This window comes from Panthera uncia, chromosome X (genome assembly GCF_023721935.1).
Source record: "Panthera uncia isolate 11264 chromosome X, Puncia_PCG_1.0, whole genome shotgun sequence".
NCBI lineage: Eukaryota > Metazoa > Chordata > Mammalia > Carnivora > Felidae > Panthera > Panthera uncia.
In genome coordinates, this window is record NC_064817.1 from 24,557,454 (window position 1) to 24,584,632 (window position 27,179).

General features: G+C 45.9%; 3 protein-coding genes across 3 annotated transcripts in view; all 3 read left to right on the forward strand.

Moving 5' to 3' along the window:
* The first annotated feature begins 2,453 nt into the window (after positions 1-2,453).
* The window catches only part of LOC125931579 (melanoma-associated antigen B1-like), a 36,523-nt gene continuing 11,797 nt past the window's right edge, over positions 2,454-27,179 (forward strand). The window contains exon 1 of the mRNA XM_049643646.1: positions 2,454-2,528. The gene's annotated coding sequence lies outside the window, so the exon portion shown is untranslated. The remainder of the gene's footprint in view (positions 2,529-27,179) is intronic.
* LOC125931578 (melanoma-associated antigen B2-like) lies at positions 2,456-6,378 on the forward strand. Its single transcript, XM_049643644.1, has 2 exons — positions 2,456-2,528; positions 4,408-6,378. The coding sequence occupies exon 2, from the start codon at positions 4,469-4,471 to the stop codon at positions 5,501-5,503; it is 1,035 nt and encodes a 344-aa protein (XP_049499601.1). The 5' UTR covers positions 2,456-2,528; positions 4,408-4,468; the 3' UTR covers positions 5,504-6,378.
* MAGEB3 (MAGE family member B3) lies at positions 16,006-20,691 on the forward strand. Its single transcript, XM_049643643.1, has 3 exons — positions 16,006-16,237; positions 18,286-18,363; positions 18,875-20,691. Exon 3 carries the CDS (start codon positions 18,904-18,906, stop codon positions 19,978-19,980), a length of 1,077 nt encoding a protein of 358 aa, XP_049499600.1. The 5' UTR covers positions 16,006-16,237; positions 18,286-18,363; positions 18,875-18,903; the 3' UTR covers positions 19,981-20,691.

Genomic DNA, 27,179 nt, shown 5'->3' on the forward strand with positions numbered 1-27,179 from the left:
CATTCAAATTAACTTATAGTGAGTTCTAGGTTTTTAGTGCAGGTTAAATTAATGAAAACAAGGGTGGTTTAGATGGAAGGGCCCCTGGGAGGGCAGAAAGTTATTGATCCTTGACGCACATTTTTGGAGCTTTGTGTTGCATCTAACTGGGGAACTATACCTTATACCTGTGTTGAATGATTTATCGTGTAATAGGGAAATATTACTTAGTTTTCCTTGCTAATCAACATTTTGGCTGATTTGATTTTATTTGTTCTAGAATGGTACATATTTGCTGACAGCTGCTGGATTAAAAAAAAAAATCCCAGCAGGGTGGGGTGGTATTATTAGGGTTCAAATTAATCATACTAATAAATACCATGTAGAATTGTCAGTAGGCCATGCACTGTGCCAGGCACTTCACACATACGAACTACAGTCCACCATCCTGTAAGACAGAGCTTATCCAACCCACTTCACAGATTCAGAGTCTGATGCTCTCCAAGGTTAGTCATGTGCCTGGATTCGCGCAGCTGTTAAGGGACAGGGTTGAAACTAGACCTCTAGTCTGGACTAGTCTAGAGTCCACACTGTTCTACTTCTACCCTGAGGTCCACCTTGTGTCTCTTAATTCGGTTTGCCCCTTTCTTCTTAAAAATGTATCTCAGGTGGCCAGAAGAAGGACTCTGTGCTCATACCACCCGGTTGGAATACATTCCCAGAGTAGTATGAATACCCAAGTAAATGAGAGGCATGAATAAAGAAAAGAATACATAGTGACAGGGGCGCCTGGGTGGCTCAGTCGGTTGAGTGTCCGACTTCGGCTCAGGTCATGATCTCACGGTCCGTGAGTTCCAGCCCCGCGTCGGGCTCTGTGCTGACGGCTCAGAGCCTGGAGCCTGTTTCAGATTCTGTGTCTCCCTCTCTCTCTGCCCCTCCCCCATTCATGCTCTGTCTCTCTCTGTCTCAAAAATAAATAAACGTTAAAAAAAATTAAAAAAAAAAATAGTGACAGCATGATCATCTATACATGAAGTTTCAGATGGCCTTAAAAGATGAGGGGCTTTCAAAGTCATCCTGGACAGCCCCTTCCCTGGAGAGTATAAATCTATATGAACAGGATGTACATGAGACTCAATCTTGCTGATGAAGAGAAGGAAAATAACAGCATATTTCACCCCTCACAGACCATCGCCTTCCTGGGACTGCTGTCACTCCCAGGACATGAACTGAGGTTTGCAGAGCGGAAACTGCTCACGGGCTGGCAAGGATGTGCCATTTCCCGGAAAGCCTTTAACCGAAGATGCCGGGGCCAAGAGGAATAGCCCGAGGTTAGAGGGCCTGAGAGACCAATACCCCAGAACGTGGGGGATCACAGTAGGCTGCCACCTGCTCTCAGACGTAGAGGCCTCAGACAGAGCTGGCAGGCTGAGCATACCCCTCACTTACTCTTCAGGCCACTCAAGGACTTAAGAATTTTGGCCCAAGACAGACAGTCCCAGGTCAGTAGAAGGAGGAGTCCCGGCCTATGGCAGGTACGGACATGAGGACCCCAAATGAGGAATGATGGAAGGACTCAGCCAGAACAGTGGGCTTCCATGAAGCCTGGGTTAGGTCCTCAACTGTAGGAAATCCAGAACAGCATGTCTGGATGTGGCTTATTCTGACTTCCACGCCAGAGGTCCCCAGGAGGTGAATACTTGGACTTCATGGGAGCAGCCTCAGTGCAACAAGGAGTTCCAAGACCGGTCAGGTGTCAGGGTGAGGACTCTGAATCAGAATGAGGGACTCACTCACCCCAGAACAGAATATCCCCACAAATGCCCCCAGTGCTGTCCTGGGATGCCCAGGACAGAATTGTGAGGTGGAAGAACCCCCTCATTCTCCCTGGAGTGTCTCATACAGGTGAGGATCTTGGGCTAGCGGGGACAGCCCTAGATGTGCAGAGAGAGAAAACCCAGGCCTTAGGAGTCATGGTAAGGACCCTGACTATTAGGCAGGGATCCTCCTACCAGCAGAGGCTGTCAAACAGATCTCCACCCTATTCTTAGCCCCGGGAGGCCCCAGAAGAGCTATCAGTTCTTCGTCAGCCCCAGTTTGGCCACAGGAGGAGTCCTGGCCTTGATTGAAGATGAGGACCCTGCGTCAGCTGATGAGGGAAAAACTCCCTTAGAAAAAGCTTCCCAGGGCCCTGTTCGTGCTTCCAGGCTTGTGCAGCCCAGGAAGGGGTAGCCACGCGCCGCGGGACCAGAGATTCCCCTCTGGCAAGTCAGGAGAGTGGAGCTTTGGAGGCCGGCAGGGGGCGGAGCCCCAGGCCCTGACGCACGTGGGGAGGACCCTGGGCCAGGACGCGCGGGGACCACCGAGTTCTCGGCGGCGGGGTCCTAGAGCGCCCCACCCCTGCTTTCGGCCCTCGGAGACCCCGGGCGGCCGCCGCCGAGGGCCGGATGCGGCTGCGCCGACTTCTTTTCGGGCCCGGACCTCAAGGCGCAGGGTGCGCGGCGTTTGTTCGGCGGCGGCGGGATTCCCGGGACCGGGCTGAAAGTGAGGTGAGGACGCCGAGTGGGACCCGAGGAGACGACTCCCCGCGCCCCCGTGACAGAGGGGACCCCTCCCCGCCATGGGCCCGTTTGGCCCCGGCTCCGGGCGGTCCCGGCGGAATGTGAGGCGGAATTCGGCCTAGAAGTTCTCAGAGACCAGGCCTCCGTCTCGGGAGTAGTCCCGATACTACCGAGGGAGGCGGTCCTAACTAGATTCAAGATGAGGGCCCCGAGTGCTAACGAGCGGACCTTGACCCAATAGAGGGGGCTACTCTGGGAAGCACCCCTGCACTCAGCTCTAGGAGGCTCCATGCCGGGTAGACAGATGCCGAGGGAGCTACGTTCTTCTCTAGCAGCTAAGGGGATTCAGGGTTATACCGACAGCTCGCATACTCAGCCTAGGAGGCCCGGGGCAGAGCTGGCAAGCTGAGGTACCCCCTCATTTTCTCTCGAGGTGGTGATCTCAGGGAAGTGACGGCCTGTATCTAATGGCATAGGCCCCATTCAGCGAAAGGATCCCAGTCCCTAAACAGGAATCAACGTTGTGATACTGAGTGATGATGGGGGAATCCCTCCAGGAAAGAAGGGGGCCGCATGAAGCCCAAACCTTGTTTTCACATTTGGGAAACTTGGGCATGGTGACATGATACATTACACTCACTTCTTCCCAGAACATCTCAGGGAAGTGAAGAACCAGGTTGAAGGGGGCAGCCTCAGGCCAGCAGAGGGAGGATATGGGGTCATGCCACGTGTCATGGTTCATGAGTTGGAGTCCTGCGTGCATCTCTGCACTCATGGCCCAGAGCCTGCTTGGATTCTTTCTCTCTGCCCCTCCCCCCTCCTTCTTCCTCACTCTTGCAAAAGCAATAAATAAAGTCCTGCCTAGTATTATCTCTGGGAGACCTCCAAGGTAGATGCCATATGAAGTGCTCATCAGTTTCCACTCCATGGTAACAGGAAAGTGAGAGTCTTGGTCCAAGGGGAGTGGTTCTAGATCAGCAGAGGCAGAAATCTTAGACCCTGTTGTGAGCCAGATTTAGACCTTGAGTTGGGATCCTATGGAGGACCACCTGCCATAGGACATCAACCTGCCTGCAGTAGCTTTTACTCTTGAGAGACCACGTTTGGTCAGTTAAGGTTGTCTTCGCTTCTTTCTCTTGGAACTTATGCCCTTAATATGAGGACTCTAGGGATCATCCAATCCTGAATAGAGGGGACATCAAAGCATCCATCTTAACCCTTTGATTTTAGCCCAAGAAGCCTCAGGGGAGAGCCTTCAGGTTGAGCATCCCCTGACTTCTTTATATCAGGTCTAAAGGAGGTGATATTCTTAGTCTGAAGGTTAAACCAAAGTTAACAAGGGAGAGTGGTTCTGAGCCTTTTAAGGAACCAAAGTGAAGACCTTAAATGAGGCTGAGGATCCCAGTGAACTCAGGACAGAACGGACCCTGCTGAGCTCTCAGCACTGGGCAGGGAAGTAGACTGAGGTGCCCCTTCACTTCCTTCTCCTGGGTCCCTGGGGGCTTTGTGATGTGAAATAACAGGTAGCAGAGGGAAGGGTGCCCCATCTCTGCCAAGACTTGATATGATAACACTAAAGATAAATGGAGAGGGCCCAACATGCCAGAACACAGAGGCCTCTACTGCAAACATCTGCTCTCACCTCAGTAAACCCGAGGCAGGGCTAGTAGGATGCAAATAAGACTCACTGTGAGGATTCTGTGGTTCTCTGTAAGATTCTTAGGGGATAGGATGACCAAGAGAACAGGAGCCTTTGTCGGGTCCTAGAGCAGTATCCTCAAGTATCCTGCCGAGGCCACCTTTGATAAATCCAAAGTGGAATCTACCTGTTGAAGGTGATAACATCATCTTATTCTCGCTTCTGCAGTTGCCCATATCACCTGTCCACTGGCTCACACCCTTGCCTGCTATCTCTGAGCCCAGCCATTATGCCTCGTGGTCAGAAGAGTAAGCTCCGTGCTCGTGAGAAACGCCGCCTTAACAGAGCCGAGACCCAAGGTCTTAAGAGTGCTCAGGCAACTACAGCAGAGGAAGAAGAGGCTACTCCTTCCTCCTCTCCTGTTCTTGGGGGTGCTTCCTCAAGCTCCCCTATTGCTGGCACTTCCCAGGAGCCTCAAAAAGCCCCAGCCACCACCAAGGCTGCTGCACGTGGTTCACGGCGAAGATCTAAGGCAGGTGCCAAGAGCCAGGTTGAGGAAAGTAAAAATTCCTCTCTGGCCTCAACTTCCACCGGGAAAGCTCAAAACGATCCTCTAACCAGGAAGGTGGGGATGTTGGTACAGTTTCTGCTGTATAAGTATAAATTGAAGGAGCCCATTAAGAAGATAGACATGATGAAGATCGTCCACAAAAGGAACAGGGAGCAGTTCGCTGAGATCCTCAGGAGAGCCACTGAGCGCATGGATCTGGTCTTTGGCCTCAAATTAAAGGAAGTCAAGCCTGGCAGTAACTCCTACACCCTCACCAGCAACCTAGACCTCACCGACGATGGCACTATGGATAATCTCTGGGGCTTTCCGAAGAATGGGCTTCTCATGCCTCTCCTGGGTGTCATCTTCTTGAATGGCAACTGCACCTCTGAGGAGCAGATCTGGGAATTCCTGAATATTTTGGGCGTCTATGATGGAAGGAGGCACTTCATCTTCGGGGAGCCCAGGAAGCTCATCACCCAAGATTTGGTGCAGGAAAAGTACCTGGAGTACCGCCAGGTGCCTGACAGCAATCCTCCACGCTATCAGTTCCTTTGGGGCCCCAGAGCCCATGCTGAAACCAGCAAGATGAAAGTCCTTGAGTTTTTGGCCAAGGTCCACAATACCGTCCCCAGTGCCTTCCTGCCCCATTATGAAGAGGCTCTGCGAGATGAGGAAGAGAGAGCCCAAGCCAGAGCTGCAACCAAGCATGCCTCTACTGCCAAGGCCACTGCATGTTCCCAGGCCACATCTGGCCACTCTTCTCCTCCCTAGAGAGGGCTGAGTCAGATTCTTCGCTTTGTCATGGGAAGGCCTGTTAAGTAGTGTTTGTCATGGGTGCAAATAATTTGTTGATTACCTTTTTTTAAATATATTCTTCAGGCACTGTTCCTTTCAATAGAAAGTTTATGTAGATTCAGAATATAAGTTTTTGGATGACACAGATCACACATTTATTGCTGTTTATCAGTTTTAGGTGTAAGAGTTTATTTTTTTGAAATATAGATCAGAAATTGTTAAATCACTTTTTGATCCAGAGCAAGATAAGATGGCTTTAAGATAGGATATCCTTGGAAATGTGAAAGAATTCCACACTAAAATACGTAGGATGAGAAGATAGATAGATAGATAGATAGATAGATAGATAACTAGATACATAGAAACCTAGATTCGTAGATAGATGGATAGGTACATAGGTATACAGATACATAGATTACATAGATACGCAGATAGGTACATTGATATAGTAACAATTGGTTAATTCTTTGTTTGCCTTACTCTATTCTTTTTCTAAATTTAAAAGACATATACCTGCATTTGTTTATGTTTGTTAAGAATGTTTGATAATATATGATCGTAATGAATCAAACCTCTTTATACATGTCTCTTATTTTACACAAACATTGAGCATCTGCTCTTGGGAAGTCTTCATCCTTGTACTGGGGGTGTTTAGTCAAAGAAGACCCAGCCCCTGCCCCTGCAATTATAGATTATAGGAGCAGCTGTCACTATGGAAGAAGGTGAGATAGTAGTACTCCATAAAGAACAAGGGAAGGGGTACCTGCGTGGCTCAGTCAGTTAAGCATTTGACTTCGGCTCAGGTCATGATCTTGCGGTTCGTGGGTTCGATCCCCACATTGGTCTCTGTGCTCACAGCTCAGAGCCTGGAGCCTGCTTTGGATTTCTGTGTCTCCCTCTCTCTCTGCCCCTCCCCCACTGGCTCTCTCTCTATCTCACGTGCTCGCTTGCTCTCTCTCAAAAATAAACATTTAAAAAAAAAGAACAAGTGAAAATCTTGGTAAAGAGGGGGCCGAGAGAACATACTACTTAGTTTTCATTCCTAAGCAGAATTTTGGCTGATGGGGAGGTTTTTCTTGGCCAGAGCACTGCATATTTTCTGACATGTCTTAGATGTAAAATGAAACAAAACAAAATTCAGCTGCACAGATGGTAATGTCTAAGGTCAAGATAATCATAGTAATACCTGCCATTCCCAAATGTCTCCGTATAGATGCTTTCTGTACATTATACCGTCCTAAAAGATAGGGTTTATCAAACTTACTTCACAGGGGAAGCCTGAGGCTCATAGAATTAGAGTTTGGCAGGGTGCCAAAAGGCATAGGGCTAGTAAATGACAAGGCTGGGCCTAGGCTCCTGGTCAGAATTACTACAGAGGCTACATTGTTTTACTCCTCGCACCCTGAGACACACCCTGTGTTTATTTCAGTTTTCTTTTCAGTACTTCAAAATTCGTCTCAGGTGCTAAAAAAGAATGGCCTTGTGTCCAAACTGCTGGACTGGAATATATAGCCAGAGCAAAAAGAATGCCAGAATAGTTGAGAGGGATAAATAAATAAAGGACACTATTAGGTGACAGTATGATTACATTTGCAATGCTAAATAATCTCAAAAGATCAGTGGCTCTCAAAATTAGCCTGGACAATCTCTTACCGGTAGAAAGGAAATCTAGCAGAACAGAAGTTACATGAGAATCTTCATCAGGCTGATAAACAGAAGGAATAGATCAATGTGTGTTTTCCCCTGACACCCCATCACCTGTCCTGGGACTCCTGCCTTGTGCTAGCGCTTGCCCATTTCACATCACTCCCAGGACAGAGTCGCATTCTCTGTGAGGATTGTAAAGCAGCAACTGCTCCAGGGTTTGCAGAGATGTGCAGTTTCCCAGGAAGCCTTAAATCCAAGAGACAGAAACCGAGGCAAGGGCCCCATGTAGGAGGACTGGGGAGACCACTGCCCCAGAATACAGGGAATGCCAGGGACTTCGGTCCCATCTGTTCTTGAACATACAAGGTCTCAGACACAGTTGTTAGACTGAGCATACCCTCCCTTATTCTGCAGGCTTTTCACTGGCGTAAAAACCTTGGTCTGAGACCCAAGTTCTCCTATCACTAGAGAAGGGGTATTGGTCTCTCATAGATGTAATGGAGATAAACCTGAATGAGGGTAGTGGAAGGACCTAGCCAGAACAGTAGGATCCCATAAAATCCTGTCCCACTGTCAGCTCTGTGAGACCAGAAGAGTCGTGGCTGCTTGTGGCTAACATTGATTTTTCAACTCCGGTCCCAGAAAGTTGAGACCTTTGTCTGATGGCTGTATCTTCAAATTAGCAGAGAGGGTGGGGTTCCAGGAAGGATACAGGGTCAGAGTGAAGATGCTGTGTGGGGACATGGGGGTCACCCCACCCACATCTGACAGGGCTGCACCTAACCCCTTCTCTGCTGCTAGCCTAGGAGGTACAGGCGAGAGCTGCCACGCTCACGTGCCCCCTACCTCCGCCTTCTGCCTGGAGGGAATCAAGGAAACGAGGGCCTTGGTTTTATAGGCTGGCTATTAAGTGGAATCCCAGCCGTGAGGGTGTCAAGGTGAGAGAACTCCGTATGAGGAATGGGGCAACCAACTACTCCATACCAGGTATATTATGACATACGAGAACAATAATAGTATTAAAATCAATGTGGAGCATGAATAAGGGGAAAAAAGATGATTTTTGCAGGCAATAGGATCATCTGCATATGTGATTTCAGATAACCTTAAAAGATCAGGGACTCAAAAAATCATTTGACTCAGGATCTTCCCTACAAAAAACAAATCTATGAGAACAGTGGTTACATGAGACCTTAAGCCTGTACAGGAAAGAGAAGGACAAGGACCCATTCTTTGCAAGGTTTGGAGTAGGGAAACTGCTCGAGAGTTTTCCGGGATGTGGCGTTTCCCAAGAAGCCCTTATTGGAAGTGACAAGGGCCTTTGGGAGGATACCCATGAGTCAGGACTGGGGAAAGGGGAAAGCAGCGTTCCAGAGTGTCGGCTGTTCCAGAGGGACCAGCCCCTGCCTTCTCTCAGGCCTAGAAGGCCCCAGGCAGAGCTGGCAGACCAAGAATCTCCTCACTTTTTCATCACACTTGTCAAGGATTTGAGACTTTAGTCTGAGGAAGACTATCTCAGGTCAGTAGAGAGAGTTGTCAGATACAAATGTGAGTTTTCTTAAAAGGAGCGAAGGAAGCATCTACCCGGAACACTGGTGCTCATAGAGTCCAGTTCCTGCCAGCAGCTCTTGGAGGTCCTTAATTCCATAGCATGATGAAGTATAAAGAGGCTTTGAGCGGCACCTGGGTGTCTGACTCTTCGTTTCAGCTCAGGTCATGATCCCACGGCTCGTGGGATTGAGACCCACGTCCAGCTCTGTGCTGACTGTGTGGAGTCTTCTTGGGATCCGATGTCTACGTTTCTGTCTGCCCCTCCTATGCATGCTCTTGGACATTCCCTCTTTCTCTCTGTCTCTGTCTCTGTCTCTGTCTCTCACACAAAGAAAGCAAGAAAGGGAAGGAAAAGAAAAGAAAGGGAAGGAGGGAGGGAGGGAGGGAGGAAGGAAGGAAGGAAGGAAGGAAGGAAGGAAGGAAAGAGGCTTTGAGAGGTGAGAAGAAGAGAACCTGCTGCCGTGGCCAAGGTGTGTGCCAGGGCCGTGAACCGGCAGTGCCTCCCACATATAGTGAAGTCTGGGGCGGGGAGATTGGTCATCTTGTGATGGAAATGAGAGGTCAGCATTTTAAGTAGTGAAGCACCTAAGTGGACGTGGAGGGGACACATTATAAGTCTTCTTTTTGTCCTTGCTTTGCTTGAGTGGGAGATTTATCTGTTTTTATCCTGGGGGTTCTTTTTGGCACTTTTAAAATACTGTTCCTTGTAATAGAAGGTTTATTTGATTTCAGTATCTGTGTTTATGAATAATATGTATCACACACATGTTGCTGTTGATCAGTAGAAGTATAAACGTTTTGGTATTTTATACAACAAATTAAAAAATCCTTGCCGCTCTTCTCTTGGTCCAGAGCAAGATAACTTGTCACATGAGCAGGGGTTGTCTTGCAAATGTGAATGAACCCTGTGGTAGAATTGTTGGGATCAAGAGATAAAAGAAAAGGTTTTGTCTGAGTGGCATCAGCAACATAGCAGAATCAGAATTTCCAGCCCTTATTCGCCCACAGAAGCACAGAACTGACAATAACATAAGTAATAAAATACCTTTATGAAAGGTCCAGAATCTAATTAATAAGTTGCAATACTATATGTGAGCATAAAACTGAGATCAGCTGCTCTTGAAATGGATAAGAAAAGTAATTAGACTTTACTGGCATCAGCCTCTCCCTCAAGTTGACACAATTTAGCCCTAAGAGAGATTGTGACTCCTCTCTGTGTTACGGGTAGGGGAGATTAGGGTGAAAATCCCATGTACCCAAAAAACTATTAAAGCTAATACATGTATTCAATTGCAGGATGTAAAGTCAACACACAAAAATCAGTTGTGTTTCTACACACTAACAAGAAACTATTGGAAAATAATTAAGAAAATTCTATTTAAAATAGTTGGGACGCCTGGGTGACTCAGTTGGTTGACTGGCCAGACTCCTGATTTTGGCTCAGGTTATGATCCCAGGGTTGTGGGATCAAGCCCTGCGGTGAGCTCCTTGCAGTGTGGATCCTATTTGAGATTCCCTCTCCTTCCCTCTCCCTCCCTCCCTCCCTCCCTCTCTCCCTCACTCACACACACACTCTCTAAAAATAAAAAAATAAATAAAAGTGTCAAAAATAAAATAGGAATAAATTTAACCAAGGAGGGGAAAGATCTATACACTGAAAACAGTGAGAGATTGATGGAAGAAATTGAAGAATAATAAATAAAAGGAAAAATATCCAATGTTCACTGATTGAAAGAATTAATATTTTTAAAAATATTCTTACTAGTCAAAATGATCTACAGATTCAGTGCAATACCTATCATAATTCCAATGGAAGTTTTCACAGAAATAGAAAAAAAGCCTGGAAATTCATCTGAAACCACAAGAAGCCCTGAATACTAAAGTAATGTTGAGAAAGAGGAACAGAGATGGAGGCATCACACTTCTTGAGTTTGAAATATATTGCAAAACCATATTCACCATAACGGTGTTATACTAGTATAAAAAACGGACACACAGACCAATGGAACAAAATAGAGCCCAGAAATAAACCCATGCATAAATTGTCAAGTGATCTTTGACAAGTCCACCAAAAAATACACGATCGGGAAAGGATAGTCTCTTCAGTAAATGGTGTTGGAAAAACTGAATATCCACATGCAAAAGAATTAAATTAGATGTTACTTACACTCAAAAATTAGTGAAAAATGGATTAAAGACTTAAAAATGAGATTGAAAGCCATAAAACTCCTAGAAAAAAAAAGCATAGGGGAAAAGCTCCTTGACCTTCATCTTGGCAAAGATTTTTTTGAATATGACAACAGAAACATAGGCAAGAAAAGTAAAAATGGTGAGCAAGTGGAACTACATCAAACTGAAAGGCATCTATACAGCAGTGGAAAAATGAAAAGGCAGTCTGTGGAGAGGGAGAAAGTATTAGCAAACCATGTATCTAAGGGACTAATATCCACATTATATAAGGAATTCATACAACTCAATAGCAAACAAATAACTGAATTTTAAAAATGAGTAAAGAACTTGAATATTTTTCTGAAGAAGACACACAAATGGCCAATAGGTATATGAAAGGTGCTCAACACCATTAATCCCCAGGGAAATGCAAATCAAAACCACGATATCACTTCATACTTGTTAGGATGGCTACTATTAAAAAGACAAAAAATAACAAGTGTTGGTGAGAGTAAGGAGAAAAGGGAGCCCTTGTGCTGTTGGTGGGAATGTAAATTGGTAGAGCCATTATGGAGAAACTGTTTGGAGTTTCCTTAGAAAAGTAAAATTAGAACTGCATGATTCAGCGATCCCACTTGTGAGTGTATACCCAAAGGAAATGAAACCAGTATCTTAAAGAGATACTTGCACTCCTATGTTCATTACACCATTATTCACAATATCAAAGATACGGAAACAACGCAAATGTCCATCAGTAGATAAAAGGATAAAGAAAATGTGGTGTACACATACAATGGAATATTATTTAGCCTTAAAAATGAAGGAAGTCCTATTACATGGGACAACATGGATGAATCTGGGGAACATTATTCTAAATGAAATAAATCAGTCACAGAAGGATAAATACTGCATGATTCTATTTGTATGAGTTATCCAAAATAGTCAAACACATAGAAACACAGAGTAGAATGGTGGTGGCCAGGGGTTGGGGAATAGGGAAAATAAGAAGTTGTTGAAGTGGTATAGTTTCAGTTGTGCAAGATGAATAGGTTCCAGAGAGAGATCTGCTGTAAAGCATTGTGCCTATATGTAACAATGCTTTATTGTTTGTACACTTACAGATATCATATATTTTCACTCATATGTGGATCTTGCTAAACTTTACAGAAGATCATGGGGGAAGGGGGAAAAAATAGTTAGAGGGAGGGAGGCAAACCATAAGAGACTCCTAAATACAGAGAACAAACTGAGGGTTGATGGGGGATGGGGGAGGGGCAAAGTGGGTGATGGGCAGGGAGGAGGGGCACTTATTGGGATGAGCACTGGGTGCTGTATGTAAGCCAATTTGGCAATAGATTATATTTAAAAGATTTTTTAAAAATTGTTAAGAGAGTAGTTCTCATATTGTGTTCGTAGCACACCAATTAAATTGTGTGTTGTCTTTCTGTCTCCCCAAGTAGAGAGTAAGCTGATTAAGTACAAGTATTTGGGAAAGACCTTGCTTTTACACCCTTGATGGGAATGTAAATTGGTGTAGCCATTATGGAGCAGTATGGTGGTTCCTCAAAAAATTAAAAATAGAGGTATCAAATGATCCAGCAATTCTATTTCTGTGTATATATCAAAAGGAATTAAAATCAGGATCTTGAAGAGCTATTTGCAGTTCATTGTAGCATTATTCATAATAGCCAAGACATGGATGCAACCTAAATGTTCATTGATGAATGAATGGATACAGAAAATATGGTATATACGTACAATGAGATATTATTCAACCTGAAAAAGAAGGAAACCTTGCCATTTGCAACAACAGAGATGAACCTGAAAGACATTATGTTAAGTGGAATAAGCCAGACACAAAAGGACAGATACATGTTATATAAGGAATCTAAAATAGTCAAACTGATAGAAGCAGAATAGTATGGTGGTTGCCAGATGCTGGGAGGAGAGGTATTGGAGAGGTGTTGGTCAAAGTGTACACGGTTTGAGTTCTATAAGGCGAATAAGTCCTAGAAATGTATAGCAGAGAGCCTATAGTTAACAATGTCATAGTGGATATTTAAAAAGCTGCTGAGAGGGTAAATGTTATGTTAATTGTTATTGTACTCCTAAAAAATAATAAAGAGGACAGGAGAAGACTATTGGAGGTCACGGATATGTTTATGGCATAGATTGTTATGGTAGTTTGCAGGTGTGTACTTATCTCCAAGCTTGTATACATTACATGTGTACAGCTTTTGGTATGTCAATCATACCTCACTATAGTAGTTTTTGAAGAAGCAGATGTTTTGTCTTATTTGGAGTTGTAGTCTCAGCGCAGTGTCTAGTATACAGTAGGCAATTTGTAAATATTTAATCAATAAGAGAAAAAATATAAATAAGAAAAAGATTGTCAATTCTTGGTTTGCCTAATTCCTTCTACTGTTTCTTTTTATAAAAGTAAAATTATATACCTGGATTTCTTTAGATTATTCAAGTATTTAAAAGAGAAATTAAATGTTGACGAGCTCACTCTCTTGTTTATTTCCAGTCATTAATTGAGAATGAGCTCTTTAGAAGCCTTCAGGTTATTACTGGGGATGCTTTTATTTGTTTTTGTTTTTAAATGTTTGTGTCTTTTTGAGAGAGAGAGAGAGAGAAAGTGTAGGGGAGGGGCAGAGAGGGAGACAGAGAATCCAAAGCGGTCTCTGCACTGATAGCAGAAAGCCTGATGCAGGGCTCAAACTCATGAGCTGTGAAATCGTGACCTGAGCTGAAGTTGGACACTTAACTGACTGAGCCATCCGTGTGCCCCCTGGGGATGCTTTTAAAACAAACCCTCAAAACAGCAACAATAAGTTCTGTCCCCTGCCCATTGAATTTTAGAGTCTGGATGCTGCTATCATGTAAAAAGAGATGGTGATATATTCACTGTGACATAAAGAACAAGTAAAAAAAGGGGGGGAGGGGGTTGAAGAGGGAAGGTGGTTTGAGTTGTACGCAGTCAGGTGTCAAAGTTCTTGGGCCAGGCAGTGTGGAGCCTTAGGAAACTGCAAACCCTTCAGTGAGGGATAACTTTAAGTAGGATTGCCTCGTGGGCTAGATGACGCTGTGGGAGTGGTGAGCAGGGGCCAGATCCTCAGATGGAGGGCCTCGGAGATGAAAGACTAAGCCTGCGATGGAAATTTGTCCTTAACATGGCCTTTGGGATTGTGGCTAAACCAAAGAAAATCTCCAGGTGGTGTAGGAATGAAAGGTGTCTGTGCTCTTGCCCAGGGCAGCTGAACACGATGCACAGACTAGATGGTCTATGTACAACATCACCAGGGAGTTTCTGAGCAATAAGGATTATACTTCTTTGAGGTGGAGTGTTCAGAACCCACTGGACTGCACTTTTCACTCTGGGTTGGGGGAGCCACAGACCACTCTATTAAAAGGGTCTCTTTTACTCAGTTACTTCATCTTGCATGTAATATGGCAAATTCTAGGCAAGGTCTAGATTTTTGCTGATGGTTAAATGAGTGAAAATAATGGTGATTTAGATTGAAGGGTAGCTGGAAGTTAGGGAAAATATTGGTCATTGACAAAAATTTTGAGAACTTTGAGTTGTATCCAACGGGGAAAGACTCTCCCACAAACACACTGTATATTATAACTTTGAATGAGGATACATTACATAACTAGCGTTGCTAAGCAGCATTTTGGTTGTGAGTTCTTTGTGTAGAGTTTGGTAATGCGCTCAAGTTCACAGGGCTACTAAGTGACAGGGCTGGGACTAGACTCCTGGTCTGAATTCATCTAGAACACATGCTGATCATTCCACTCTTCTCTGCCTAAAGCAAACCGTTATGTTCCGTAATACTCCAAAATGTCTCTCAGGGGGTAAAAATAAGGATTCTGTGTCCAAAGAACTGGATTGGAATACATAACCAAAGCAGTTAAGAATACCACAGTAAATCAAAGGCATGAACAAAGAGGAGAAGCAGAAAATGTCCAGGGACAGTGTGATTATCTACATATGCATTGTCAAATGACCTCAAGATTGTGGAATCACAAAACCATCCTGGACGGCTCCTTCCCATTAGGAAGTAAATCATTTAAAACAAATCACATAAGAGGCTCACTCTGACTACTGTGAAGAGGGATAGATCAGTGTCATTTTTCTTTGACACCCCATCTCTGTCCTGAATCCCCTGCCTTATGTTGCAGTTTCCCCATTTAACATGAAGTCAGGCACTGGAACCTGCAAAGTTTGCATTAGGGACACTGCTCAAGTTTGCATGGATGTGGAGTTTCCCAGGAATCCTTTAGTTATACAGGACCCCCATTAATGAAGATTGGGGAGATAACCACCCTACTTTATAGGGGGTTCTTCAGAGACCTGCCAAACCAGCTGTGAGGCCTAGAATGCCCAGGCAGGGCAATCAGGGTGGACATTCTTCTTTCACTCCTCATATTTCTTAGCAAGGTCAAAGTCTTAGCCTAAGAAAGGGGCCACACTTCAGTAGAGGGAGGCTCCTGGGTTGTATCGATAGATATCAAGTTGAGGACCCTAGATGATGAATGTAGAGACCACTGACTCCAGAGCAGTGGTATTCCACAGAGACTCAAATCTGCTGTATGCCTCTCAGGACCCAAACATCCTTGGCCTAGTGTGGCTCACTCTTCCACCTGGGAGGTCTCAAGAAGGAGCAGTCCTTGATCTGAGCAGAGTAACCTCATGTCAGGGAAGATGGAGTCACACGATTGAACAGGAGCAATGTCAGGTCCCTGAGTGAGCAAAGAGGAAGGACATCACTAGACCCACAAATGAGAGAGCTTTACAAACCCCTGCACCCATCTTAACCATGGAGAGGCCTCAGGTGGAGCTATGAGCCTGAGAAGCCTCATTTCTGCCTGGTGAGTCTCAGGAGGAGAGCCTTGTCTAACAGGGTGCAGGCCCCAGTTCTGCAGAGGGAGACGTCTTGGCCGTAACCGGAGTGAGGGAGGTTCACAGAGTCCTGCCCTCTTTTCAAGCCTATGGGGCCCCAGGCAGAGGTAGTCGGAAACGGGGCATCCTGACTCCTCGCCAGGGACTCGGAAAGGTGAGGGTTCGCTTTGGGGGCTGGCAGACTTGGGTCAGTAGGGGGAGGAATAAACACCAAGGTGAGGACACTGAATGACAACCTAAAGACCACTGACTTCAGAACACTGCGATCGGATGGAACCATGTCCTTGCTGTCAGCCCTCAGAACCCCACGTGGCCATGGCCGGATATGATGTATCTGAACTTCCGCTTTGGAACCGCGGACCTCGCCCAGTGTTCGCAGCATTTATTCTGCCAAGGAACGGAAGATTACTTCCCAGGAGTTCTTTGAAGTCAAGGTGAGGACCTGAATGTAAAATGAAGGGACCACACCACCCCCCCCCCCCCCCCCCCCCGCTTCCTGTAACAAAGGTGGCGCCACAAAGTACTGCCCCTGGGGTCTGAAATGGAATGTCCTGACAGGACCGTTAGGCCGAGTTTTGTCTGGAAAGTCTCAGGGAGGAAGGCTTCGGTCTAAGATAGTAGCCCTGGTTCTGATGATCAAGGAAACCTAGGCCCTAAGTAGAGTCAAGAGGAGGGTCCTGAGTAGCTAATGAGGGGATCTTTTCCCGGTAGAGATGGCGATAGAAACCGGTACGCCTGCTTTGGTTCTGGGAGGCTCCAGGCAGGGGCAGTTTTATTTGGTAGGCTCTGACTACCGCCGCCCCGCCCACTACTCCCGCCATCCCCCACCCCTAACCGCGAGCGCGCGCATGCGGACACACACACTCCTCTCTCTCTCTCTCTCTCTCTCTCTCTCTCTCTCTCTCTCTCTCGGCTCCAAGAAGTAAAGGCTAAAGCCAAATAAATTTGGATTTTGGTTACTGAATTTAGTAGAGGGAGGAGTCCCAGGCCCTGATATCAAAGTGAAGACCCTGAGTCAGGACGTAGGGATCACCGACTCCAGAACACTGGGATCCCATGGAGCCCTTTTCCTGCTTTTAGCCCTTGGGGACCCTGAACGGTTGTGGCCAGTTCCGACTCATCCTTCTGTCCTCTCCAGAGTTTCCAGGAAGTGAGGTCATTTGTGGGGGAGTGGGAGTGGGGGTGGTGAGGCCACTGGCCAGCTGAGGGTGGAGTCCCAGTACTGGCCTGGAGCCAAGGTGAGGACCTTGAGTGGGGACTGAGGGGACCACCCTGACCCATAACACAGGGTGCTCTCCTAGGTCCCGCTGCTGCCCTTGGCCCTGGGAGGCCTGGCAGACCTATCAGACTTTCTGCCTGGAAACTCTCAGATAAGGAGGGCCTTCATCTAAGGGAGTAAGTAGCCTGGGTCCTGCAGATGCAGGAGGCCTAGGCCCTAAGTGCCGTGAAGGTGAAGCCCTGGAGTGCTAATGAGGGGACCTCTCCCCATTTAGGGAAAGCAGCATCCCTATAGCTTGTTTCTGGAAGGCTCTTGGTAAGGGTAATCCTATATGGAGGTCCCTGAATTTCCCCCCTAGGGGCACAGGGAATTGAGGGATTTTCTGTAAGGCAGGAGGCCTAAGTCCTACCAGCATATTGGCGGCCAGCGGCCTAAATCCAACCTGTAGTTAAGGTCAGAGACCTAAGGGAGGGCTAAAGGGAACACCAACTCTAAAAAGGGGGTCTCACAAATTCTGGCCCTTCTCTGATAAAAAAGAATGTAATCTGGCCATTTGCAACGACATGGATGGAACTAGAGAGTATTATGCTAAGTGAAATGAGTCAGAGAAAGACAAATATCATGTGATTTCACTCATGTGGAATTTAAGATACAAAACAGATGAAAGTAAGAGAAAGGAAGCGAAAATATAAAAACATGGAGACAAACCATAAGAGACTCTTAAATACAGAGAACAAACTGAGGGTTGCTGGAGGGGAAGTGGGTGGGGCGAATGGCTAAATGGGTGATGGAATTAAGGAGGGCACTTGCTGGGGTGAGCACTGGGTATTGTATGTAACTGATGAATCACTAAATTATATTCCTGAAATTATTATTACACTATATGGTAACTAACTTGGATGTACATTTAATAAAACAAAATAAAATAAATAAAATGAAATGAAATAAAAATTCTGGCCCTTCCCTCAGCCCTGGGGAAACCCTGAATATTTGTTAGGCTGAGGAACCCGCCCCCCCCCCCCCCGCCTCATTTCTGTCTGGAGAGTCCCAGAGAGGTGAGCATGTTGGACTTATTGGCCTCAGTTCTGCAGAGGGAGGAGACCCAGGGCTCCACAGGAGTCAGAGTGAGGAATAAAGAGTGATGGTTCCACTTAACCCCCCCAAAAAAGAGACAATAGAGAGCCCCCCTTGCTTGTAGCACTGAGGAGCCCAGGTGTGGAAGTCAAATGTATGTGAACCCAACTTTATTTCTTATGTCATCAGGTTGGTGAGAGCCTTTGTTTGAGGGGAGAAACATCAGATCAGCAGAAGAAGGTGTCCCAGGCCCTACCTAGAGCCAAGGTGAGGAAAGTGAATGCGGACTGAGGACCCCAATGACCCCAGAGCAGATTCCCTCAGAACTGTCAGCAGTGGGTCACAGTAGTGGGCTGAGATGCCCCTTTAGTTCCCCTTGAGGGGTCTCAAGACGATGAGGACCTGGGTTTGAGATGTCAATTTAGAGCAGCACCGAGGAGGGGGGCCCGGCCCTGCCCAAAGCCGTTATCACGGTCCTGAATGTGAACTGGGAGGATCCCCATTCTCCAGACCAGAGGAGATTCCGCAAGGACTCGGCCTACCCGGCACCGCTCTCAGCCCCAGTAAGCACCAAGCAGGGCTGGCAGGCTGCAGCCTGAGGCTCACTTTAATTACTTCCATGTGGTTCTCAGAGGACAGGTTGGTTGTAACAGAAGCCCTGTGGTTGGTTTCCTAGGGCAGTGCCCTCACAGAACCTGAGAGGCAGCCTTGGTTAAAGCCAAGGTGGTCTCTCCCGGCTGAAGGTGCTCCTTCTCATCCTCTCTTCTCTCATGCCCAGATCACCTGCTGTCCCTGACCACAGTCATCATGCCTCGGGCACAGAAGAGTAAGCTCTGCACCGGTGAGAAGCGCCACCAAGCCCAAGGTGGGACCCAGCCTCAGAGGGGTGTTCAGGCCCCCGCGGCCACGGAACAAGCATTCCCTTCCTCGGCCTCTCCTCCCTTTGAAGTTCTTACTCAGAGAAATCCTGCTGCCAGGTCACGTAGCGCTCCCAAGAGGTCTCAGAGGGCCCTGTCCGCCACCACAAAGTCTGCAGGTGTTTCTCACACAAGATCATACAAAGGAGCCGACTGCCAAGTCGAGAAAAAGCAAAGTTCCGTCCAGTCCCCACTCTCCATTGTGCAGTCTCAGGGGGACCCTGTAAGCAAAACAGCGAGTGTTTTGGTACAGTTCCTGTTGCACATGAGCAGAATGAAAAGGCCCATTATGAAAGCTGATATGCTGAAGTTCATCAATAAAAAGCATAAACATCGCTTCGTTGAGATCCTCAAAAGAGCCTCTTTCAGCTTGGAAGTGGTTTTTGGTGTTGACTTAAAAGAAGTCGATCCTACCAAGCATTCCTATGTCCTTGTCAGCAAAATGAACCTCCCCAACAACGGGACTATAAACCGTGGCTGGGGTTTTCCCAAGACCGGCCTCCTGATGAATCTCCTGGGCGTGATCTTCCTGAAGGGCAACTGTGCCGCCGAAGAGAAGATCTGGGAGTTCCTGAATAAAATGAGAGTCTATGCGGGGAAGAGGCACTTCATCTACGGGGAGCCCAAGAAGCTCATCACCCAAGATTTGGTGAAGCTCAAGTACCTGGAGTACCGGCAGGTGCCCAACAGCGACCCTCCACGCTATGAGTTCCTGTGGGGCCCCAGAGCCCACGCCGAGACCAACAAGATGAGAGTGCTCGAGTTTTGGGCCAAGATTAACCAAACGGTCCCAAGCGCCTTCCACCCTTGGTATGAAGAGGCTTTGAGAGATGAGCAAGGAAGAGCCGAAGCCACAGTCACACTCCAGGCTGAGACCGATGCTCCGGCCAGTGCATGTTCCGGGGCATGTCCAGCAGCTCTTCCCACACCTAGTGAGGTCGAGCCCGATCCTTCACGTTGTGACTGAAGAGAGCAGTCAGTGTTCTAAGTAGTGGAGGCCTGGGTGTGACTGAGGGAACAGCACGTAATCCTTGGTGCTCCTGTTCTGTATGGGTAATTTGGAGATTTATCAGCAGTTTGAGTTTTTGCTACTTTTCAAATGTTGCTATTTTGAAATGAAATCTTACCTAGCCTTATAGTGTAAATTTATGGATTATTTTGGCCTCACTTGTTATCAGTTTAAAAGTGAGAGTGTTGCTGTTTCATAAAACAAACTGGGAAATTGCCCATCTTATTTAGTGTTCTGGTACAAAGTAGCATGGCATTGAAATATGCATTTCCTTGAAAATGGAGAAGGACTTAAGCAGTGAAATATATGGAGTCAAGAAGTGGAGGAGAAGAGTAAGATGGTCTGTATTTGGTTTCCTAATTCCTTTCACTCTGTATTTTGTAACATTCTAAATAACAGCATGTGTTTGACTAATGGAAGAATGTAGCATCACATTTTAATGAATTAGACTCACTGCTCACAGGCTCGTTTATTCCCCAAACATTGATGGAGCGTACGCTCTTAGAAGGCTTCATGTTAGCCCTGGGAGAGCTGACAGAAAGATCAAGACACTGACCATGAAATCACAGAGGCGAGAAGCATCTGTCATATAAGGAAGAATGGTGATCTGCACTCTCAGACCAGAAGGACACATGACAAGACAGGAGAAAACAGGAGAGAGGTGGTTCCAGATGAGAGGAGTTAAGTGTCAGTGCCTGAAGCAGGGCAGTGCTGGGTCTTCAGAGACTGCAGTTCCCTCAGGGGGAGGTAATTCTAAGTTAGCTGCATGGGGGGCTCCAGGAGGCTGTGATCAGAGGGAGCTGGGCCCAGACCCTCCCGTGGCGGGCTTCAGAATTGAAAGACTAAGCCCAGAATGGCAAACTGCCCTTAACACTTACTTTGGGATTGTGCAGAAAGCAGAAGGAAATCACCCCAAGCAGGGATCAAGTGCGTCCTGTGCTCTTCTGCCAGTGCAGGTGAACGCAGTGTGCAGATTGGAGGTTTTATTTACAACATGTCCACAGAGTTTCTGCGAAATAAGAGCATGCTCTCTTGTCATGGGTGCCCAGAATCCCCTGGACTGGCACGCGTTGCCCTGGGTTGGGGGAGCCAAAGCACACGCCACTAAAGCATCATCCACATTAGGTCACCTTGTATGGCGTTTGGTAAACTCCAGGCAAGGTCTAGATTTTTGTTGGCGGGTGAAAGAATGAAAGCCAGGGTGGTTTAGGAAGAAGGGTGGCTGAGGGGCGCCTGGGTGGCTCAGTCCGTTAAGCGTCCAACTCTTGGTTTCGGCTCAGGTCATGGTCTCACAGTTTTGTGGGTTCAAGCCCCGCGACGCGCTTTGCACTGACAGTGCAGAGCCTGCTTGGGATTCTCTCACTCTCGCTCGCTCTCTGCCCCTTCCCCACTTGCACGGTCTCTGTCTCTAAATAAATAAGTAAATAAATAAATAATCAAACAAACAAATGGCAGCTGAGAGGAAGGTAAGTTTTGGGGCCTTGAAACACATTCTAGGAGCTCTGTGTTGCATCTACGAAGGAAGTCTACCTTATGCCAACATTGAATGACATACTTTAATGGGAGAGATACTACTTAGTGTTCCTTGCCAAGCACAATTTTGTATGATAGAGTTGTTTTTGTTCTGGAGCACTGAATGGTTTCTGACATCCCCTGAATTAAAAATGATTTAATTGAGATCATTGTAATGGGTTGAAACTCCAGGGGACCAATTAATCCTAGTAAGAACTGGCATCCTTTAAAGCTCAACACAGGCCACACAATGTGCCATGCACTTTACATGCATTATGGACATCCTACCAGTCCCCAAACAGAGCTCATCAAACCCATTTCACAGGTGAAAAGACAGCCTCACAGAGTCTGGTATCACTCCCAATTTCACGTGGCTGCTAAGTGACAGGGTTGGAACTAGACCCTTGGCCTGAATTAGTCTTCTGCCCACACTTCCACTGCTCTGCACCTGAGGCTGATGTCGTGGTCCTTAACTCCCCTTTTTTCTCACTACTACAGAAAGTATCTCGGGTACTAAAAAGGACTCCTTTTGCCCAAGACACTGGAGTGGAATACATAACCATAGCAATTACCATATCAAAATAATTGAGAAGTGTGAATAAGGGAGAGAAAGAGATAATATTCAGTGACAATAGGATCATCTATATATTCAAAGTCAGCCTCGAAGATCAGGAGCTCACAAAATCATTTTGGACGACCCGTCCCATAAAGAAAGTTACATTCATTCAAACAGAACTTACATAAATACATAAAACGCTAAGTGTGATTGCTCAAGAAGTGGATTAAAGTATTTTTTTTTCTTTGACAGCACATCTGTTCTGGGGTCTCTGCCTTGTGCTATCGCTTCCTACCTCGCATCACTCCTGGGACACGGACCCAATCTCTGAACGATTTGCTATAGGGAAATAGTCCAGAGTTTGCAGGGATGTGACCTTTCACAGGAAGCCTTGCATCAAGAAACAGGAGCCGTACGTGAGGGGATGCTCCTGCTAGGCCAAGCGTGAGCATCCCCTCACTTAGTCCTCAGGGTTCCCAAGGACAGGTGAGTCCTGCCGTAGGAGGGTGGCCTCAGGTCACTAGAGTCGCTGACACGTATGAGATTGAGGACCCTGAATGAGGAATGACACAAGCACCCACCCAGAACAGTGTGGCCCATAGATGCCTGTCCCCTGCTGTCAGCCCTCAGGGTCCCCGAACAGCCTTGGAAGGACGTGGCTGAAACTGGTTTCCACGTAACAGGCCGAGAAGGTGAAGAGCTCGGCCTGAGCTTGGTTGACTCCGGTCAGGAGAGGTAGGATTCCCAAGGTGTGCCAGGAGGAAGGCCAGTATCCTGAAGAGGTCAGGGACCACTGTGTATCAGTGGAGACCTCACAGAATCCTTCCTACTGTCGTGAGAGATCCAGGCATAATTGTCAGTCAGAGATGGCTTCCTATCCTTCTCAGGGCTAATAGAAAAGTTGGGAGGTCCCAGGTCAGCAGAGAGAGGAGTCTTGGGACATCACATAAGGCAGATTTAGGACACTGACTTCGAAACCTGAGTGGGGGCACCATATCATAGGTGCCTGCCATAGCCGTCACCTGCGGGACACCATGGCACATGTGGCCAAATAAGGTATTATAAGCCTTCCTCTGAGGAAATGCCCTCAGATCAGGAAAGAGAGGAACCTCGGGCCCTGCCAGGAGTCAGGTCAAGGAAACTGAGTGAGAACGGATGGACCACCCATCCCTGAAAATGGGAAAACAAACCGGGTGGCCCTGCCCTCGCACTCCAGACTTAAATCCCCAGGGCAGGGTGTGAACCTGAGCGCCCCCAACATCACTTATTTTTCAAACAGCGACCTCATTTTCTAGAGCAATTTTACATTCACAGCAAAACTGAGCAGAAAGTACAGAGAACTCCCAGGTACCCTCTTCCTGACGCACACAGCCTCCCCTACTTTCCGCGTCCTGCCCCAGAGTGCTACCTGTGGCGCAACCTGTGAACTCGCACCACCACGTCATTAGCTCGGCAAAGCCCATAGTTACATCAGGCTTTAGTCTTGCTGTTGTACGTTCTGTCCCGATCGTCCCTCCCTCCCCCACCCATAACCCTTGGCAACCACTGATCTTATTACTTTTCCAGCAGTTTTGCCTTTTCCAGAATGTTCTACAGTTGGAATCATGCTGCATGTAGCCTTTTCAGATTGGCTTCTTTCACCGAGTACTACGCATCTAAAGTTTTTCCCTGTCTTTCTGTGGCTTGATTAGCTCATTTCTTTTCACACCGAACAATACGGACATACCTCAGTGATACGCGGGTTTGGTTCCAGACCACAGCAATAGAGTGAGTATCACAATAAAGTGAGTCAAATGAATGTTCTGGTTTCCCGGTGCATATGAAGGTTATGTTTATACTCTACCGTAGTCTGTTAAGTGTGCTATAGTATTATGTGTAAACAAAAAACAACATGCATACGTTAATTTTAAAATGCTTCATTGCTAAAAAAGTGTTAGCCATCGTCTGAGCTTTCAGAAAATCATCTCTTTGCTGGTGGAGGGCCTTGCCTTGATGTTGAGGGCTGCCGACTGATCAAGGTGGTGGTTACTGAAGGTTGGGGTGGCTGCGGCAATTTCTTAAAATAGGGCAATACTGAAGTTCGCCACCTTGATCGACTCTTCCTCACACAGATAATTTCTCCATAGCATGTGATGCTGTTTGATAGTTTTTTTTACCCACCCCAGAACTTCTTTCACGTTGGAGTCAATCGTCTCAAACTCTGCTGCTGATTTATCAGCTAGGTTTATGTAATATTCTAAATCCTTTGTTGTCATTTCAACAATCTTTCAAGCGTTTTCACCAAGAATAGTTTTTAGCTCAAGAAACTACTTTTTTTTTTTTTTTTTTTTTTTTTTTTTTTTTTTTTTTTTTGCTCATCCATTGGAAGCAACTTCTCATCCATTAAACTCCTCATCTCTTTTATTATGAGATTGCATCAGTGCAGTCCCATCTTTAGGCTCCAATCATAATTCTAGTTCTCTTGCTAATTCCAGTTCTCTCCACTCATTTGGTAAATGAGCTTTGGCTTCAACTTTAAGTCTCCAACTGCATTAACCCCTAACAAGAGAGTCAGCCTGTCCTTTGAAGCTTTGAAGCTGGGCATTGACTTCTCCTATCTAGTTATGAAAGCCCTACGTGGCATCTTCTTGCAGCATCAAGCTGTTTTATTTACACTGAAAATACAGTTTAGTGCAGCCACCTTCACGAATGCTCTTAGCTAGATCTTCTGGGTAACGTGCCGCAGCTTGTCCATCAGCACGTGCTGCTTCACCTCGTGTGCTCATGTTACGGGAAGAACTTTCTCCTTAAACCTCATGAACCAACCTCTGCCGGCTTCACACTTTGCTTTCGTGGCTGCCTCACCTCTCTCAGCCTTCACAGAATTGAGAGAGCCTAAAGCTCTGGATTAGGCTTTGGCTTAAAAGAATGTCAGGGCTGGTTTTGATCTTCTATCCAGACCACTCGAACTTTCTCCATATCCACAAGAAGGCTGTTGTGCTTTCTTATCATTTGTGTGCTCACTGGAATAGCACTTTGAATTTCTTTCAAGAACTTTTACTTTGCATTCACAACCTAGATAACTTCAGTGCAAGAGGCCTAGCTTTTGGCTTTCTCGACTTTGGACACGCCTTCCTCACTAAGCTTAATTAATCATTTCTAGCGTTTGATTTCTAGCGTTTGATTTCTAGCGTTTGATCTCACTTGAATGTTGAGAGGCCAGAGTAGGGTTGGTTATTAATTGGCCAAATTTCAACATCTTTGTGCCTTAGGCAATAAGGAGGCCTGAGGAGAGGGAAACGTATGGGGAATGGCCGGTCAGTGGAGCAATCAGTTATCAACTAAATTCACCCTCATATATGGGTGTGATTTGTGGCGCCCCAAAACAATTGCAAGAGTGACATCACTGATCACAGATCACGGTAACAAATAACAATGAAAAAGTTTGAGATACTGCAAGTTTTACCAAAATGTGGCACAGAGATAACAAAGTGAGCACATGCTTTTGGAAAAATGGTGCCAAGAGAATTGCTCGGTACAGGCTTGCCACAAACCTTCAATTTAATAAATGCAATATGTGCAAAGTGCAGTAAAGTGAAGCACAATAAAACAAGGTATGCTTGTATTCCATTGTTGGGATGTACCACAGTTTATCCATTTATCTGCTGAAAGACGTCTTGGTTGCTTTCAAGTTTTGGCAACTATGAATAATGCTGCTATAAACATCCATGTGCAGGTTTTGTTTTTGGTTTTTTTTGAGGATGTAAGCTTTCAACTCATTTGGGTAAATACCAAGAAGCATGATTGCTAGGTGGTGTAGTATGTTTAGTTGTTGTTTTATTTAGAGGAACACTCTTGAGGTATGATAGACAAAAAGCTGTGCAAATTTAATGTGTACCAATTGATGAATTTGCAGATAAGTACGTACTCATGAAAGCGCCTCCACAATTTGTTATAAAAATATCCATCACCTACAAAGGTTTCCTCCCACCTTATTTATTTATGTATTCTAAGAACAGTCCTTACAAGATATATCCTCTTAGCTAAATTTTAAGTGTACAATGCAGTATTGTTAACTATAGGCTCTATGCTGTCCAGTAGATCTCTAGGATTTATGTATCTTCTATAACTGAAACTTTGTAACCTTTGATTAATATTTCCCCATTTCACCCTTCTCCCAGACCCTGGCAAGCACCATTCCACTCTCTGCTTCTGTCAGTCTATTTTAGATTCCTCATATAAGTGGTATCTGTCCTTTTGTGTCATCCTTATTTCATTTAGCATAATGCCCTCCAGGTTCATCTATACCGTTGCAACTGGCAAGGTTTCCTCCTTTCTAAGGGTGAATGATATTTCTTTGTATGTATGTTTCATATTTTCTTTATCCATTTGTCCATCAATAGACATTTAGACTGTTTCTATATCCTAGCTGTTGTGAGTAACACTGCAATGAACATAGGAGTGCAGATATATCTTCAAAATCCTCATTTCAGTCCCTTTGGATATATGACCAGAAGTAGGATTGCTGAATCATATGGTAGTTCTATTTTTAATTTTTTTGGTGAACCTCCATACTGTTTTCCAAGTGGCTGTACCAATTTACATTCCCACCAACAGTGTAGATACGTTTGGTGCAGTAAGAAATTTCCAAACCGTCTTGCAGAGTGGCTGTGCCATTTTGCATCCCCACCAACAGTGAATGAGAGTTCTTCTTGCTCCATATCCTCACCAGCATTTGCTGTTGTCAGTGCTTTGAATTTTGGCCACTCTCAAAGACATGCAGTGGCAATTCATTTCTATTTTTTCAAGTTTATTTATTTTGAGAGAGAGAGAGAGAAAGCGATTGTGCAAACAGGGTAAGAGGAGAGAGTGAGGGAGAGAGAGAGAATCCCAAGCAAGCTCGGCACTGTCAGAGCAGAGCTGGATGTGGGGCTCAAAGTCATGAACCCATGAGATCATGACCTGAGCTGAAATCAAGAGTCAGACGTTTAACCAACTCAGACACTGAGGCGCCCCTCATTTTTATTTTAATGTGCCACTTTCTAATGACAGATGATGCTAATCATGTTTTCATATGATTATTTGCCATCTACATATCTTCCTTGATGAG

What these genes read in the sequence shown, in the direction of transcription:
- LOC125931578 (XM_049643644.1), top strand. Translation starts at nt 4,469, where the DNA reads ATGCCTCGTGGTCAGAAGAGTAAGCTCCGTGCTCGTGAGAAACGCCGC.
- MAGEB3 (XM_049643643.1), top strand. Translation starts at nt 18,904, where the DNA reads ATGCCTCGGGCACAGAAGAGTAAGCTCTGCACCGGTGAGAAGCGCCAC.